This window comes from Gadus chalcogrammus, chromosome 22, assembly GCF_026213295.1.
Source record: "Gadus chalcogrammus isolate NIFS_2021 chromosome 22, NIFS_Gcha_1.0, whole genome shotgun sequence".
Classification (NCBI taxonomy): Eukaryota; Metazoa; Chordata; class Actinopteri; order Gadiformes; family Gadidae; genus Gadus; species Gadus chalcogrammus.
Genome location: NC_079433.1, coordinates 9,826,163 through 9,845,641, shown reverse-complemented (window position 1 = coordinate 9,845,641; position 19,479 = coordinate 9,826,163). Strand labels below are relative to the sequence as shown.

Below are 19,479 nucleotides of genomic sequence, written 5' to 3'. Positions count from 1 at the left end.
CTGGATTAAAATCAATTACAATATTTCAATGTGAACAAATTAATGCCCATGTGTTACTGAATATTTAGGAAGCGGAAATGCATAGAAGGGCCCAGTTAACATTTTTTGGACCAGGTTCTCAAATGTTGTTAGTTTGATCCACATTTTAAAAGAGAGAAAAGTCATTTTGGACAGACATTTGGGAACATAAGTAACAGGGCATTCATTATCAAATATTCATGTACGTCTAACTACACATATGAGTTGTATACATGAGTGAAGGTTGATCAAGGGAGACTAGAAGATGATGCGAAGAAGACAATGAGATTCTCCCATGGTAACCAGGCAACACAGTCCTTGGTGTCTTATCAAAGGTATGAGGGGATGCAACTGAGCACAAGGCAGTGAGATAAAGAGAAATTACAAATCAGAGCCATTATGATTCACACATGCAGCTGTTGTTGTATTGATTAATTTATTTATTTATTGGATTTTGCCTTCTTTTTAACTGACATTAACCAGACACCAGTGTCTGTGTGTGTGTGTGTGTATGTGTGTGTGTGAGTGTGTGGGTGTTAAGTGTGTGTGTGTGCGTGTGTGGTGTGTGTGTGTGTGTGTGTGTGTGTGTGTGTGTGTGTGTGTGTGTGTGTGTGTGTGTGTGTGTGTGTGTTTGTGTGTGTTTCTGTATGTGTGTGTTTACAATACAACCAATTATATATATATTTTTAAAGGGGCATTTAAAAGCTTTCCAATAAAATGTGTAGGTGGGGTCCGTCCTTTGTCTGAATTGAACAACTCTGAGCAAAATGTTTGCAATCAAGCCTCCATTCATTAGGATATTAGGGTCAAGTCGTCTATATATATACATTATATGTCCTCAGTCACCATGACAGGAGCAGCACAGTGTGTGTTTGTGTCTGTAAGAGAGAGAGAGAGAGAGAGAGAGAGAGAGAGAGAGAGAGAGAGAGAGAGAGAGAGAGAGAGAGAGAGACACACGCACACACACGCACACACACGCATGCACGCACACACGCACACACACAAACAGAGAAAGAGACAGAGAATCAGAGAGAGGTTGAATGAAAAGTCAACTATCAATTATTTTAATTAAATTAATTTAACAGAGGACAAGGAAGGTATTGGTGGGTTTAAATATAAAAAAAACAGGTTTTAATGAGAAGATTTTTCATTAATTTTCTTTGTCTCTATTTACTAAGCAGTTGTTAATGAGGACTTAGCTGGTATGGAAGTGAAAATTCATTTTCTTTTTCACAACCAAAATGTAGAATGGAAAAAATCAAGCAATTCATTAAATAGAAAATACATTTAAATCATAAAAAGTTTAAATTAAAACGAAACTATTCTAATTTCCATCTAGTCTATTAAACGAAATGATTAAATTCATCCAACCCCGATGGTCTCCTGTAATTTATAATATAAAAAATTACAAACATTACGGAATACAAAAATTACGATTACATTAATTATCGGTATCATACTGTGTGACATTCCAGGTGCCACGTTAATGATACTTCCCTTTGAACAGAGAAAGTGGACAAATTGACGCAGTGTCGATAAGGGGTGTAAATACAAATGTTGTAACGGGTCTTCTTATGGAAAAGAGGCTGGCCACAGCCGCTCTACAGTGACATTTTCCCCCACATGCAAAATCATGCAAAAGGTAAATACTAAGGCGGAGGGATATGTACACAATTGCAGAACATGGCCGTCACCTCCGTCATGTCCTCTCCTACAGACCATCCCATTTCAGTAACTTCTGCTATGATTGGATTAGCTCTTCAAATATCGTCTTCTGATTGGATTGTGACAGGTCAATCAAGCCCCGATGCCAATGACGTTGATCGTACAGTGGTAACACCGTATCGCTTGGGTTATTCGCATTATAGTTACTTCTACATTTAATGGAATATAATGCTTAATGTGAATAAAGACGTCGCCAAGTCTTATTTTCCGGCTTAGCCAGTGTAGGTTAGCTTTGAATTCCACAGCCTTGCGGTTGTCGTTTATTTTGACAGCAGCATTTCAGGGTAAGTGGAATGATACATTTCCTTCCTGCGTCTTTTTTCTCGTACAGGAACAGATCTGGTTTCTTTATTATCCAAATAGAACAGTGAACCTCAAACTTATGGTTGCTATTTAACACGTTTTTGATTTCTACGTTGTGTGTTTTGTCGGTACGATGGTGAAATCCATTACTTGGTCTAGTTCAGCCACCGATGTATTGAGAAGCAAGCAGGGTAATGGCTGTCGGTCGGATTCGATAGGAATTGTGTAATGGCCTATCCTATATTGTATGATTCGTGTCTGGTTATGGGTCTCTGCATGCGGTGTTTTCTGTCTGCCTAGTTATTTCAATCTGTCATATGAGATTCGCGGTCTGTACGCTGCCAATAGGCCCACTTGGCTGTAAGCGACAACTGACCATATTCACCATAATATAGTGGATAGTAGGCTACGAGCTTGTACACATCTTAAAGCAAACCAACCTTGAGTGAACACTCCGGTACAGATGTATCTAGGTCTCTAGCTTAATGTCATTAAGTAGCCAATAGACCAACCGCACCGATAAGAGGCCTATCATTAAACGCTGTTCATCCTCTGTCCTTCGGACTTCAATTAAGAAGACCCTATTTCCAGTCTTACTTGAGTCATAATATATGATCTACATTTCATTTATATTGTCCATAATACTTTTCTTTAGAGATTCGAGCATTGATTCTGCACAATTCTGGATAGCTGTGTTCTTAATTCAACACGTTATTTATGCAATGTATTGATTATTTTTATGAAATGTGATTTACCACTATCACTTGCTATTTTGTGCAATACTATGGAATAATAGGTGTAACTAGACAACTAAAGGTGTGTGGTTTAACTGAAAGGCGTGAGTTTGAATATAGCCAATTTGTTTATTTTACTTTCTAGAAAATATAATCTTATTTTCTTGCCATTGGACTCAAGTTAAGCAAGAAGTAGGCCAATTTTTTTAAGCATTGCCCCCTAGTGAATCACCATCATGGATGGTTGTCAGCCTCGCTGGGTAGAAGAGTCCCACTTTTTATATACAGTGAAATAACAACAGGGGGACCAGTCTGCCCCCAAGGCAAACGTTATTAAATTGTCTCGGTGCCTGAAGGAAACACAATTTTTCAAAAGCTGCAGTGTGAAGCACAAACACATGTTTTATATACTAGAGATACGCCAGAATCTTGTTGTTCTATCATTAAACCCAAACATCCACACACATAGAGGGGGAGCAAAGAGGGAAAACCCTGCATATTGAACACAGATGACCTCGTGCAACATGCACCATGGCTTCAATGCTTTCTGTTCATGGGGGTGGGGACATCTCCTTGTCCGAAGTCCAATCAAGTCAGTGATGCAACAGTTTGTAAATGTTATATCCATCCTGGTATAAAACAAAAGCCAACATAATGTTGGCCTACATCCTTGTGCGAATAACGGCTTATAACCGCTTACGACGCCTACTTTCACAATTTCACGATGATACTGTTTATAAATTGCATTTCAGTATGTTTAAACAAGCTTAACCAGTACTTAAGTAAATACACAATCTCAGGCTAATACGCAGCTGTAAAACTCCCATTAAGACATGACATTTAATTACTTAAAGTACTAATGGAAGCATTTTCTGACAGTGAACTTCACCGTTCAAAAGCCATACATACTGGACGTCGAAGATAGCCTAGTGGTGAACATTTAGTCCTCGTCATGTTCAATTTATGGTGTCTTCAAATCTGGCCTTTTTTAGGCCTTTTTTAAGAGACATAAAAGTTACAAAAGGTTCAGGCCTTGTTGGAATGACAAATTCTCCTTGTGAGAGTCTGAGAGACCATATGCGCTTTTCATTTAATTTAATTTCATCTATCACTGTGAGGCTTAGAACCCTTTCTTTAATGTAAAACCTGTAAAAGTTGCTATAAATAAGCATTATTTGGATCTCTGTGTAGTTAAATTTAATGAAGCCCCATGGCAATGAGTTGGTTATTGTTGGCCAGCACAAGGTTCTGTACCGTTGACATTTTTGCTAATCCTGATATTTTCTAGTAACACATTTTGGTTTATCTGGCATCATCCTAGCTAATTAGAAAAGGCAATCACCATTTACAACCAGAGTCTTTCACTATAGTGTTTGGTTACTCAGTTGCTCTAATCCTCGAATGCTATGGAAACTGCTTTTGCCAACGCATTGTGAAATATTAGCCTAGAACATGTAAGCTAGATCAACACATGTAATAACAAACACAAACATGACCGTGTCATTACACCCCCTGCTTCATTGTCTGCAGGTTTTTGTTTTAGGTACGTAAAGGTACAAGTCATTGTGTTGAAATGATCATGGATCCATGTTCCCAGTGCATGGTGAACCCATTAGACACACCCCTCGTCCGTGGGGCTTTGGCCGGGCTATCTCCTGCTAGGCACCCTCCATTCATCTTATGAGCGTTCCATTGGCCGAGGCAGAATCTGCTAAAGGTCACTGCCACTAATTACACTTTCCAAAAGGGACAGATGACCACCCTCGGCCCCTTATTTTTCTTTTCATCAAAAGAATATTCATCCATCGCAGAAGGGATTCCTGGAGTGATTTCAGCGAAGCACCATGTCCTTTATCGGTGTGACATCAACCCCACCAAAGGTTATAACGCAGAGCTGGCCCAGGTGACTTATTCGTAGGGCCCAGGGGACTATTCTTTTGCCAAGGCCACTATATTAGTATGGCCCAGATCACTATATTAGTATGGCCCAGATCACTATTGGTATAGCCCAGGACACTATATTGGTATGGCCCAGGTCACTATATTGGTATGGCCCAGGTCACTATACTGGTATGGCCGAGGTCACTATATTGCCAAGGTCACTATACTGGTATGGCCCAGGTCACTATACTGGTATGGCCCAGGTCACTATATTGCCAAGGTCACTATACTGTTATGGCCCAGGTCACTATACTGGTATATGGTCCAACCGAGCCTCAGTCCAGAGTCCCGGGTTCACTATAAGGACTAACTCTCCCAGCCTCTCTGGGTTGCTCTCTAGGTTACTCTCTCTTACTGCCACAGAGGGAGAAGGAGCCGGCCGGATCCAGAGTTCAAGCTCATTATCCTGGCCCTCAATCAGACCTCCAGCCAGCTCTTAATTGAGCCATCAGCGCCTTGGGGGGGGGGGGGGGGAGGGAGAGAGAGACCGTGTCACTTCTGTAATGAGGGAGCAGCCGTACAGGGGGCAGTAGGCAGAGCGCCACAAGGATGAACCCCCATGGCGTTGCCCCGTTGTGGTCAGATTCACATGGAAAGGAACGGTTTCCTGTGAACATCGCCCTGTCGAGGCTTACTGAGTGGACGGCAATAACAGTCTGTTAATATCTTATAACCCTCTCAAGCATAATCGATTAATATGGGGGGGGGGTGGGGGGGGTATGTATGACTCAAGGGTTGTGTGAGAAGGGTTGTAGTATCAGGAGAGAACCATGCAGACCATCCAAACCAATGCACTGTTTTTCATATATACGTTATATTAAACATATTCTATACTACGCCTTGAGTGGTGCCTAGTTCTGAGATGAGCGTCTGAGTATCCTCACTCACACCCTTGTCAGTCACCCTTATAGAGTGTGTGCATGTCACACTACCGTGCACACGAAACCCCAGATGAAACTAAATGTAAGCAGCAGTTACTCCCTCTTGTTCCACAGCTGCAATCAGTTAACTGATCCCTGATCTCTTCATAACGAATATCCTGTCCCTTTGGGTATTGTGTTCATGACATCCACGGGGAGGAACAGAAAAGCCTTGAATGCCTGTTGCCGTTGTTGTTGTTATTATTCCTTTATTCTCTAGCGACATGACGGGTCCTTCGCAGTGTAGTCGCTGGCCGGTGCACAGCGCACGTGATAAGCAGCTTTCGGGCTGTAAGCGTTTGAATATGTCGATGATTCACAGGTTACTTCATCATAGTCTCTGGCTGGCTCACTCAACGAATAAAATACGGCGTACATGACCCTGGGATTCCCCTTCCTTCCCTCCACACATAGTGGTTTCACATCGATTGTTTGTGTGGCCGATCACGGGGAAGAGAAATGTTGTCTAACCTCTCTGTCTCTGTCTCCCTGTGTCTGTGTCTCTCGACCATAGGAGGAGAGTGACGTCTGTCGTACCACGGCAACAGTGGGAGGGGGGGGGGGGCAATTGGCCACCTTTGTCCCTACTGAGCAAACGATGAACTGAGCATCGTCCACTCCACCAAACCCAACGTTTGAGTGTGTGCGCGTGTGGGTGTTTGTGTGTGTCAGAGTTCCTTCAGTGGCATGCATGACCGTGTCTGGGGCTATCTGTGCAAGAGTAAGAGGTCGTAGGTCACACCCACCGAGGGGCCGTTCTCTTCTTGACTGACGCGGCCGTCCGTTTCCGCTGTCCCAAGGCACCATGGGAAGGAAAAAGATCCAGATCCAGCGGATCACGGATGAGAGGAACAAGCAGGTGAGTTGAGAGTCTTGTGCGGTACACATCACCGCTGTCGGTCAAATATGGACATTTACTAGTTAGTTGCACCACAGTAGTAGTAACACCACACCACACATACCGCCCTGAGTCATAGTAGGCCATGTGTGAGGCGGCCCAGCTGGATAGCATGGCTTCCTGGAGGGCCAGAAGGCGAGACAGTGAAGGAAACTCAGGAGTCTCTGATCATCCACCAAGAGGAGCTTCACATCATGTAGCTCTATGATGTGTGAATGCACTCATAACTAAGTGACTCTGAAGCCAAACACACTCTCATCAGGCCGCTAACGAGCTCCAGGCTTAAGCAGAACCGGGGCCAGGAATTAGCAGACGATCGAGATCTTAAGAGCCCATCGACTGCTGGTACCGCACCCTTTAATGATGACTTTAAAAGTCATGCTCGCTCCTCTTTCTTATTCCTCTTCCTGCAGATCGCTGCTTAGACCTTCAGCATTGATCGGCCGCCAGTGGGGTAAAGAGGCTCTCTGGCCATCAATGTTGCTGAAGGGGATTATAAATCTGCTTGAGGCTATTAAACCACTTGGGAAAACATTTCAGGAGACCCCAACCCACGGCACAACTATGACGACTGTGTGTGCCTTTTAAAGGGGTAACCAAGTCAGAGCTGAGGACAAAGATTGGGACACACACAATTAACGATTCTTGCATAATATATCCACAAATTACATGGGGTTCTCTGAATAAGCTACCCACAAGCCATTGGCTTCTAGAGGCTCTGTTTTAAACATATAAAGGTATTGCTATATTCTATATAGGCTGACGATGTGTAAAAAAAATCCTCTCCTCCGAAAGATCATCCCAAAGATCTTAAGCAAATCACTTTCTCTTAAACATGCAGGGGTTAATCTGCATTACTTCTTCTACCTATGGAATCATGGGCTTGTTCGCCGGATATCAGTTGCTATGGAGACCGTTTGCTGTTTATGACAAGGATCCGTCGCTGTGGTCACCAAAATCAACAATTCTTTTCCTTCTCCATGTATGAGTGCTTTTCACTGCCACCTACCGCCATCCTGTTTAGGCGAGATCCCCATTTGATAAATGGCTCCTGCAAGGAGTGGACAGGGAGCAGGGGCTGACCAATGGTAGGGTTGGCTTCATATCGTCTACACATGTGCCATGGAGAGCATCTAGACTAACAGCAAGACTGAGGAGTGAGGCCTCTGCTGTAGGTGCTGGAGGCCAGCCCTTCCCCCAGGCAGTGTGACTGACTCACTATACTTGTGTAGGGCACTTGTGCATAAACTAAATAAATTGAAGTGGCTCAGACGGTAGAGCCGGTTGCTGGTTCGATCCCCGGCATCCCTTGCCAAGCTTCGAGGTATCCCCAAGCAAGAAGCCTGACCCTTACTGCTCCCGACGTGCTAACTCCATCGATGTGTGAATGTGTGTATGAATGGATGAATGTGTGGCGCTTTGAGGGGCCACGGGTCAGAAATGTGTTAGTATTGTGTATAAATGTCGTGTGCCGTACCCCCAGGTGACGTTCACCAAGCGGAAGTTTGGTCTGATGAAGAAGGCGTACGAGCTGAGCGTGCTGTGCGACTGTGAGATCGCCCTCATCATCTTCAACCACTCCAACAAGCTGTTCCAGTACGCCAGCACCGACATGGACAAGGTCCTGCTCAAATACACAGAGTACAACGAGCCGCACGAGAGCCGCACCAACGCTGACATCATCGAGGTGAGCCCCGCGTTTGATTTCATTAAGGGCCAGCTGGTCAACCATGCTTTGACCACAGAGAAGTGTTTTTTTAACAAGGCCTGCATATCCATTCAATCAGAATGGGTTCAAAGCGGCAGGGGTCTTTTTCGGGTGCTAGGCTTAGTTTGACCAGGTTCATTAGAGGCTACGCTGTGTGCTGTGTTGTTCCAACGGGTCACGTACGCTGCGCTGTGCTCGCCGCACATAACGCAAATGGCATGCATGAGCACGTTCCTGGCCTCCGCTTCCTCCTCCTCCTCCTCCTCCCTTTGGTTAAACCTCTTCCTCGCCCTCTCAGACTCTGCGGAAGAAGGGCTTCAATGGTTGCGACAGCCCAGAGCCCGACGGGGAAGACTCCATCGATCAGAGTCCCTTGAACGATGACAAGTATCGTAAGACTACCGAAGACCTGGACATCCTCTTCAAGCGCTACGGAGTGAGTCCCGCCTCAGGCCCCAGTCCCGACCTTAACACTCCCATGTCTGCCGCTGCGTTTGACTCTAAAACGTCTGTCGTTTCTCTGCCCTTCTACAGCAGTCGACGGCGACTGCCCCCTCATTCTCCATGCCCGTGACAGTCCAGGCGTCCAATCAGAGCCCACTGCAGTTCAGTAACCCGGGTAACACCCTGGTGACCACGTCCTATGTGACCTCCTCCACTCTCTCCGACACGCACCTCCTGTCGCCACAGCAACCGACGCTGCAAAGGAACACGGTGTCTCCGGGGTTGCCACAGCGACCGGCCAGCGCAGGTGAGCCACGGGGGCAAATGAGATTCCTCAGCATGCGCTTGAGGGACGGCCTAATCAGGCCTCACGGATAATGGCACATTGACCAGCCTACCTGCAACGCTTTCACACACTTCCAATAATTGAACCTTCGCTGAGCCACTGGGATCAATCCATAAAATCCCGGCCCGTCACTTTGAGCTGAAGCCCGGGCGCCTCATTGTACTGTCTAATCACCCCCCAATGTGAGATAACCTCACCATCGTTTTCATCAGGGGGGAAATGGACGCATTTCTGCTTCGTATCGAAGGGCTTGGACGGTGGAATGAGGAGCTAAAAATAGCGTGTTAATTTGCAACATTTTGCCTGTGCTGTAGCTCACATAGGGACCAGAAGTTGGAGGATGATCTGTTGAAGTAGTTATTCATGAGTGATGTAACGTTGCCGTTTTAAATCCGTAGTGACCTTTTTCCAAAAGTGAATTTAACTTCACTTGACATGTCTGGTGGCAACCACAATGAGTCAAGGCTGAGCATTAGATCCAGAGCGCTTCTCGAATCACCTAGAGGTATCCTTGAGATGTGTTGCTCTATATCAAATGTGTATATTTAATATTTTCATGGAGTGATATGCTTTGCAATTATTTGCATATTGCAAAGAAATGAATTGCTTGATTACCAAAATGGGAAATACTAACCACCATGTAATTACCTTTTATAATTAGTCTTCGATAATTCATTTAGAAGCCTTGATTAAGCTTAAAGAATTGCCTCACCTTAAAGTTGCAATACGTAACCCTTTATCAGGCTTGTAGCTTAAAGTGACCTGGATATTTCTGAAGTCTGATCGATGGATTTCATTAACGTTGTCCGTACCTTTCTCTTTGTTGACATGCTCTGTTGCACCACTATGTTTCTACAGTAGAACAGATCACAGAGAGGACGCTTTCTAATCAAATTTTAGGATTGCTATCTCACTTCTAATCTATGACCTATAGTTTTACAGACTAAATAAGTTAATTCAATTAATGAACCTTGTAGGTTTGCACTTGGCTGCTCGATGCTGCCATAGAAGAGGACATCAGTAGGTGGGGGGGGGGGGGGGGTAGTATTTAGTTGGTTGCAAGATGCCACTATATCCCACACACTGCACCTTATTAAGTGTGAATTATTTGTTTTCTAACAGGAGCTCTTCTAGGAGGGGATCCCAACAATTCTAACGGCGGATGTCCAAGTCCAGTCCGTAAGTATTACTGAAATCCCTGTTTTAGCTCAGATATGTTAACAACAATGATCAAAATTCCTCTGTGGTGCTCGTCAATATCGCAGATCCATATAAGTGTAACTGTTTGGATTGGCATCGGTAATAAAAAACACTGCATATAAGCTTGCAATTATGTCAAAAACACTATTTTGTGTTGGAACAATCATGGTCAAGTTGGTGTAATGTTGACATAATGAGCTGAACAGTAACAGAAAGGAAACTGCACATAACACTCGTCACATGCCGTTCTTGTTTACAACGTTTACACAAAGAGGTGTGTGATCCTTTGGGCGCAAACTATCTCCACTGGCAGAGACAGCAACACTTACTCACTGTTGGTCTTTTGAACATTTGTTCATGCACATTCCAATATTTTGTAAAAATATATCTCTATATTAATTTCACGCATGTCCCCTTAGTTCACATATATTTATTTTTTGCATATTTCTTGTACGAGTGCAAGTCAGTGATGAAACCTTTCTTGCTCTCATCCAGCTAACGGATACAACAGTGCCAGGGCCTCCCCGGGCCTCCTCACCGTCTCCAACGGCAACAGTCTGGGGAAAGTAGTTCCGGCCAAGTCCTCGCCGCCGCCCCCTAGCCCCCAGATAGTGAATAGCCGCAAGCCAGACCTGCGAGTCATCACCTCACAGGGTGGGAAGAGCCTCATGCAGATGGTAAGATAGACCCGACCAGGAAGCAACCTCCCCCATCTGACACACAGCCACACAGTTTAGCTTCCTTTAACAGCACAGTTAGAACCACCTGGATCCCATGTGTGTTGGGGGAAACCGAGTGGCTCATACAAACATAAATCAAAGATATTTTTATTGGCTTTCTTTTGATTAATTGTAATGCTGCTTTAGAGATGCAAATGTGGTTAATTATGTCCCAAACCCATGAATTGGCAACATGGTACAAACATATCAATGTACATTTCTACGTTTTTAATTTAATCTTTATGTTTCTACAAAAAAATAATCCTTTTTCTGAATTGGTGGAAGGATAGCCTTTCCGTGTTTACAGACAGGGGTGGTTTTGTGTTACTAGTCCCTGATCTGGAGCAGGCTCTACCACCCAGCGATGCTCTGCAGAGCACTGATGAACCTGCACTCAATCCTACCACGCTCTGCTCCATGTGTGAACAGGACGCTGTTAGCGTTGGTCCAGTAATGACCCGCCTTACGTGATGTCGCCCTACTGATGTTCGGTGTTCCCTTTAGCATTCATGTTAGAATTAGCATAAGCTTTAGCATTAGCGTCAGCTTAAGGTACTGTGCACCAGGTTCAGAGATGTGACCCTCTCTATTGCTGCTCTTTGCAGACAGAGGATGAGCTGGAATTGGTGAACGAGGTGAATCTTCTCAGCGTAATTTTTGTATTTTCTTCCGCATGACTCGATGGCCATTCAACGCAACCCCCACTCATTAGCTCAGTGTTAAATCACCCCCCCACACGTGCCTGAGAAAATTGTGATTGATTTGTCCGCTGACCTTTCTCTGGGTTGGTCTTGATCGGGGGGGGGGGGGGGGGGGGGTCAGTGGTTCTGTTCACGTGGATGCATGCTGTACAAAACTGGTGGTTGATATTTTTTACCGGCATGGTCATGGATCTTAGTATCATCCCTGTGTGATCGAAAACAAAAGGAAAACTTGTTTTTGTTGCAATTCGTTGATGGGGGGAAAAACAGTCAAGAAACTCCCTGGTTGATTGTGCCTAACTGAAACGTCTTCATTTGGAGATGTTGCCTTGTTACCATTCTCGACGGCATCAGGCATGGAAGGAATGTTTCTGTATTCATTTATTATTTTTAAAGTGCAAAGCATGTCCCTTGTTAACTAGCAACCTGCACCGAGTCTCATCTCCACCAACCACCAAATCACATGAGACCTAGCTGAAGTCTCATCTCCACCAACCACCAAATCACGTGAGACCTAGCTGAAGTCTCATCTCCACCAACCACCAAATCACATGAGACCTAGCTGAAGTCACATTAAAGGCATCTTACTGTCAGTCAATGTCATCTCTTCTCCCGATAATTACCCTCAGTCCTTGTGAGGTTATGGTTAATTCACAACATAACGACATAAAAGTGCGTACGCTTTTAGATTCTGGGAGAATATATCTGTTGGCTTTGATGGGAATTGCCTTTAATGTGATTTGCCTTTTTAAAGAAATATCAAATGCTGAAATCCAACCACAGTAGCACCAATCCAAGGGGATGAATATATGCTCTTTGATCGGATAAAAATGGCGTCACTTGCTCCCACCTTAAACCGTTCCAGCAGAACTTTACCCCTATACCTGTGGTGGGATTCTTTGCGTTTGGTTGCTCTTGAAGGGCAGGGCCTCCACTGGGCAGTGTACATTAAATCGACCATGCATGACGTCGGGAGGTGCTCCTGACTCTCCTGCCCTGTTCACCGTGCTCCCCATGGCGTCCAACCTCAACCGTGCCATCAAGTCCCCCCGCAGAGCAAGTGCATCGAACTCATCCTGGTTCCCATTACCGTGGCCGCGGGTTCTGTGCTCAGCGATGCTGCGACTGACACCCCCATTCTTACCCCGCTGTGCTCTCTCCCCCCCCCCCCACCCCCGGCAGAACGCCCAGCGGCTAGCCGCGGGGGCCCAACTGGCCCAGACCCTCACCACGCCCGTGGTCTCCGTGGCAACGCCCAGCCTGCTGGCCCAGGGTATGCCCTTCTCCGCCATGCCCACCGCGTACAACACAGGTGAGATGGAGCAAATGAAAGGGGGGAAACACACACACACACACACACACAGCCACACACACACACACACACACACACACACACACACACACACACACACACACACACACACACACACACACACACATATATACATACATATATATACATACATACATATATACACACACACACACACACACACACACACACACACACACACACACACACACACACACACACACACACACACACACACACACACACACACACACACACACACACACACACACACACACACACACACTCCCAGTCAGAAACCCCTCGCCTCTCCCCCTTGTTTGGCCAAAAGTTCTGGTTTTATGGAGTCGTTATTTATTATGTTGGAATATGTTTTGACCTGACTGTAATATTTGGCACAGCAAGCGCTTCCTCTAGGATTCCCCATCATTGATCTCTATCGTGATTCAAATTGGCAGATCCCAATGACCTCAAACCTATCTGGCCTTCTCTCTTTCTTTTCCCTTTTCTCTCTTTTTCTTAATCACTCTCGACCGCTCTCTCTCAGAATACCAGCTGACGAGTGCTGACATCACGGCTCTGCATGCCCTGGCCTCACCTGGCGGTCTGCTGCCCACTAACGTGACCTGGCAACAGCAGACTGTATCCCAGCAACAACCACAACAACAGCAGCAGCAGCAGCAGCAGCAACAGCAACAGCAGCAGCAGCTGAGTCTTGCGTCACTCAGCAACCTGGTGTAAGCTTAATGTTGTTGTCCCTTCTTCCTCCTTGCAGGCTGTTTTCTTATTTTTACTGTAATCTGTCATCCATGGCCTGTGCCCAGCTAAACAGCCTCTTTATTCATACATTAACTCAGTAATCAACTTGTCGTTAACTCTGCTAAACGTATTTTACTCTGCAAAAACCACAATGTACAGAGCATTGTGGATCATGCCATGAATCCTCCTCTATGCCAAGCTAGCAATTCACAGAAGAGGATTAAGTGAATTGGTCTCTAACTAACATCCTCACCTTCTCACTTTGATATCATCCCTTCGCCTGCAACTGTGCTAAGCAGGTAGAGTGCAATGACGTGGGGAAGAGTGCAAATATGTTGTCTTTAAAATTAAACTAAAGCTGGAGTGTAGGACAGTATAGACGATGAGAGATCATGGAGTTCTTTGACTACAGTACACAGTGGTTGGGCACATTCTTCGTAATTACACACAGGTTATATGTATTTATACCACAGCATTGTTGAATATTTCATGCTGATTTGTCAATAACATTCGTAGAGATTGCATTATATATTTTAATATTGGGACCCCCCTTCACAATTTGCTACAGATTCAACCTTTGACCAGATCATTCCTTTACAATGCAAAACAATCTATGCACTCAAAGCGTTGTGGATGGTTATTTTAACATAACAGCTGATTAAGTCGATAAGAAATATTGGATACATGCAACTCACATCTACTGATTGTTGGTTACTGTGGTTCAAGCGGAATAAACCACTTTGGGCTGGCACGTTAATGGCTTTCAGCTCAACCGGTCGTGGTTTATTCCTTACATTCCACACTACACACAACGTGCGGTGTGTACCGTAAGCACACTGTAGCTCAATTAGCAACATTCCTAAACCATGCATTAACATTTGTTGTTGGTCCCAAGGCAGACGCTGACACTTGACTTCCAAGTGAGTCTGAGAATACTCGAGAGCCGAGGCATCCGATCAATATTGGAGCAACCACACATTTAAGTTTCCAGAATGGAGCGCAGGAATCTGTAGCAATGGCAACAAAGAGAAACGGTTACGTTTAGGAATATGTAATGGCTATGCTACTGATAGAGCTTGGACACTGGGGCTTATTCCCAGAACCCCCCCTCCCTTGCCCTGGGGGGCTGAAGAATAGGCAGGTTACATTGCACACATCAGTAGGACCAAACGGCAGCATGATCTGGCGCTGGGCGGCCTCTTGAAAGTGTGTTTGTCTCCCTCTTGTCCACAGCATGTGGGGTATGGACAAGCAGAGCAGCGAGCTGTCCAGCCAGGTCTCGTCTCTGGCAGCAAATCTGAGGTGAACAGCCACGAGAGACAGAGAGAGAGAAAGAGGGAGAGAGAGAGAGAGAGAGAGAGAGAGAGCGAGTGTGTGGGCTTTTTTGTAAGCTTGCAGATCCTTTAGTAAACGGTGTTTCCTCCATTGGGAGAACAATGAAACACGTTCACAAGTTGACGTTTGCAGGATTACATGGAATTCTGGATGTTGAAGCGCATATTAAGAACCATAATTTGAAAAACATCAATTGTATTTATTAATTTTTAGGTAAGGCGTTGTTATAGAATAGAAAAAAATCAAACACTTATTTTTGATTGGGCTATTGTTAAAAACGGCATAAATATTAATATTTTTTATATTAGCCCCACCAACTAACGTTGTAAAACGTTGTTCTTCTTTATTCGGTATTTGTTGTGGATTGCAGTTTACAATATATCTTATATGCTGGCATATATGAACTGGGAAGTTTGACTACAACACCTGTAGACGTATGCCATCACAAGCTTGTTGTAACACATTGTTGCAAGAGCCTTTGCAATGATGTCGTTCTCTCAGCCTCCTCCTCCTCCTCCTCCTCCTCCTCCTCCTCCTCATCCCACGCCTTCTGCCTTTTGACCTCTTCCTCCCTTTTGGTTTGTTTTGGTTTCTGGCCTCCAACCTTCTCCTTTTCCTCCTCACAGCATTGGCTCTCCGTCCAACCTGCTGTTGGGTAGAGATGAGTGGTTGGGCCGGTACTGTACACCACTACACTACCTGTCTTCACCCCGTGTGTCTGTGTGCTTTCGTTGCTGCCAATCGTCACCACACACACACAGCCACACTCAACACGCGCACACGTGCACACACAACACTACACACTCATACACCGGCCCCTCTCTCCTCAGCATGATTGGAAATCTGTCTTGCAGTCAGAGAGAAAAAGACGTGGCATAGTTCCTGTTCCGTCTGCCGGGTTCTACTCCAAGACAGGATGATTGATTGATTGATTGATTGATTGATTGATTGATTGATTGACTGATTTGTTATGTTTGCAGTTTTCTTTTGTTGCTGACTCATGGCAAATCACTGCAGTCATCCAAACCATTTCACGCTTTCTGGCCTGTTATTGAGTTGTTGTTTTTATGTGGGAGCATTGGCGACGATGCGTTGTAGGCTCTACACTCGCTAACTGCTTGGAATGAGTTGAATTGTTGCCCCGGGTCTTGTCTTTTTAATTATTGTTGTCGCTGCTGTTGCCAAGTAACGTGGTCCCGGTTGTTGTCTGACACGAGTGACAGCTGTTATGTTTCTCTCCTCTATCTAATAACCCGCTGACAACTGCTCCCTTTGTGTCCATCTTCCTCCCTCTTCCTGTCGCCCCCCACAGGCCCGTCTCCCACATACCGCAGGGCGCCATGCTGACCGTCAACACCGCCTCCGGGGTGAGCATCAAGTCCGAGCCCGTCTCGCCCGGCCGCGACCGCAGCACGCCCTGCCCTCCCCCCGCCTCCACCTCCGCCTCCTCCTCCTCCACTTCCTCCACCTCCATCCTGTCGGCCCCGCCCCAGTACCCGGGCTCGCTGCTCTGCCTGGAGCCGCCCACGGGGCGCTCCCCCGCCGACAGCGTCAGCAGCAACGCCAGCTCCTACGAGGGCAGCGACCGCGATGACCCTGCCGCCGCCGCTGCCGCCGCAGGGGCTGGGGGTGGGGGCGGGGGAGGGGGAGGCGAAGGCACGGCGGCGGGCGGCGGCGCAGGGAACGCCGGCCGGGCCCCGCCCCCCGACTTCGGGCAATCGGCGGAGCTGCTGAGGGCGCAGAGCGAGCAGGAGCAGGAAGGGGGTAACATCAAGCGCATGAGGCTGGATGCCTGGGTCACATAGAGCAGTGGGGGGTTGGATTATGATCTGCACGCCCTTGAAGACACTTTGCACCACCCGCAAGACACACCCCTGTCTTAAGCCACACCCTCCTTCACTTATTACCCCTCCCCCTCCCATCACACATTTAGCCTCTGTCCAGAATTGTACCCACTCCGTCCTCTCCGCCACTGCCCCCCCAGACTCCCCTGTCTCTGGGCAACCGTCTCTTGGTGTGGGGCAGGAGACGTGGCAGCCCCCCTCCCCGTCTCTCCGAGGCAGGGCATTGGATATAGAGTAAGGGACTGCGAAACCTGCTGACCCCAATGCACCCACCCACCTTTCACACGTAGTCGTTTCTTTCAGTAGAACTGAATATTACTGTCGAATATTTAATTGCAAATGTTGAGAAATGGACTGGAAAAAATCCCTCATCTAGGAGCGTGGATTAGAGTATAAGTGGTTGTGGAGCGGTGTCTCAGTGGGGTGTCTTCAGCCAGCACGGTCCACGTAATTGCCGTCACGTACTCCGCTGGGACGGTGGTGGTGGTGGTGGGGTCCGCATCACGGGAAGCTCACCGAACTGCCCAGTGCCATGTTCCCACGCACACCGTCTGTGTTCTTCCAGTTGTATCACTTCCAAGCGCCGCTTTGGAAAAACGACTTTTAGCTCTGGCACACGTGTTTTTTAATGGGAAGAACCAGCGCAGTGACACGCACTTAGACGAGGGAAAGGGAGGGAGGGAGAGAGGGAGCCGAGCAAGGCTGCAGAGTGAGAATAGTTCGGGTTTTTTCAGTCGGCCTGCCACGATTACCCCCCGTCTCCCATCGGGGGGCGCTCACACACCCTCCAAGCGGCATTTCTTGTGGTAAGCCCGCTAGCAGCCAAGGCTACGGGCGCCTCCGACGCGTCCTCACCGAGTGCCAATATCAACCACCTCACGGATGCCAAATGCCTCTCGTTCCGGTGCAGAGACACTAACGAATATATCGCTCGTCCACGGCCAGGACTAACGCTACTACATAGAACCCTAGAAGAAGACTTTCTTTCTTTCTTTTTTATCTGCCCTCCCGCTCTCCTTCTGCGCCATATATTTGTTGCAGAAGACGTCCAAGTGGTCACACTGTTTGGTACCGGGTGGAGACGCCATCCAGTTAACCGGGAAAAACAAAACAAACACGCCTAGCATGAGATGTTTGAGCTGAAGGGGGCGTTCACTAGGGAAAGTATTAGATCCCCTCAGTCCAAGTGTACTTGTTCTGTTGGTATTTTGAAATCAGTTTTTTGAAGGTCTGTTAGTTGTCAAGAGGTAGGGATTATGACTTTGTATAAAAATCACTCCTTATATATCCAAAAAAAGCCTTGGTGTTCTATTTAGCTCTTAGTCCACTCTAGTTCCCCTACGTCGGTGGTTTAAAAAAAGAAAAAAACTAAAAACAGAAAGGAAAAATGTCATTTTCTATATTTCTACAGCTTCAGTTTGGCAGCATAAGTGAATTAGCTCTTCAGCTTGGGCGACGTGTATGTACATATGAATATATTTGCATAGACTTTGCTAGATACCCCTAAAAACAAGCAATGTGTTGATTCTCAGTGGATCTGTTTGCATATATGAGTGTGTGAATTGAAACTTGTTTTTGGTGCAGGGGTAACGCACCACTAGGTAGGGCTGGTGAATTGAATTGGTTTCAGTAACCTTTTATATGCTAGTGTTGATGGTGTGTGCACTTCTCCGTCTCTCACACACAGAGGCCTTGATTGTGGTGTCATTATATTGTTGTTATTATTATTCATTATGCCACATGCAAAAAAAAAAATCAAAGTCAAAAAGTAACACGATACTTTGTTTATAACCACCATGAATTTGGATGATCTCGAGTCACTGGCTTCTAGTATTTCCTAAAGAGGGAGAGAGAGAGGAGAGAAAAAAAGCATACTTTGTGTTGTACCTTATTAAATTATATCTGATTATAATAACCAGTGAAACTATTTTACATGGGACTTTTCTAGATTATGCCTTTTCACGCAGAAGAGCATGAGATTGGCACATGTGGAGCGTGTCGTATCCGTAAAAAAGACTTGCCCACACACATCGTTTTGACTGCAGTTATGGACGTGGATGTTTTGTGTATGCGTACACACACACACACGCGCACACACACACACACACACGCGAACACACACACACACACACACACACACACACACATCCCAAAAAGATAAAATGAACAAACCCACTCACACCAGTTCAATATAGTGTACATATTAGTGATGTTTTGGCATTGTGGAGGTTGTCATAAGGAGCTAACATTTAAGTCATGTTATATTTGTGCATGTCACGACACGGTGGGAGGTTTTTAATTGAAGTCTTGTCCAATGATCTGACGGAACCGCTTAGTATCGACCAATCAGCGGCCTACTAGGAATCAGGTGTTCTCTTCAGCCGGGACAGGTAGACATAATGCTCCATGATGTCATTCCTCATATGGGGACGACGTGCTTCATACACCCACTTACTTTTTAATCACCTCTGTCTTGTTAAACCCCCCAAAACACACTATGTTTGTCTTCTAGTTTTACAGGAACTGGTGATAGACTGAAATATGTGGCACCACATGAATAGGCTTCAGAAAT

General features: G+C 45.9%; 1 protein-coding gene across 1 annotated transcript; it reads left to right on the top strand.

Moving 5' to 3' along the window:
- The first annotated feature begins 1,695 nt into the window (after positions 1-1,695).
- On the top strand, positions 1,696-19,018 carry LOC130375488 (myocyte-specific enhancer factor 2D homolog). Its single transcript, XM_056582431.1, has 12 exons — positions 1,696-2,027; positions 6,156-6,500; positions 8,023-8,226; positions 8,546-8,683; positions 8,782-8,998; positions 10,160-10,216; positions 10,733-10,914; positions 12,840-12,969; positions 13,517-13,706; positions 14,962-15,030; positions 15,690-15,740; positions 16,376-19,018. The coding sequence occupies exons 2-12, from the start codon at positions 6,447-6,449 to the stop codon at positions 16,866-16,868; spliced, it is 1,785 nt and encodes a 594-aa protein (XP_056438406.1). The 5' UTR covers positions 1,696-2,027; positions 6,156-6,446; the 3' UTR covers positions 16,869-19,018.
- Positions 19,019-19,479: the final 461 nt, after the last annotated feature.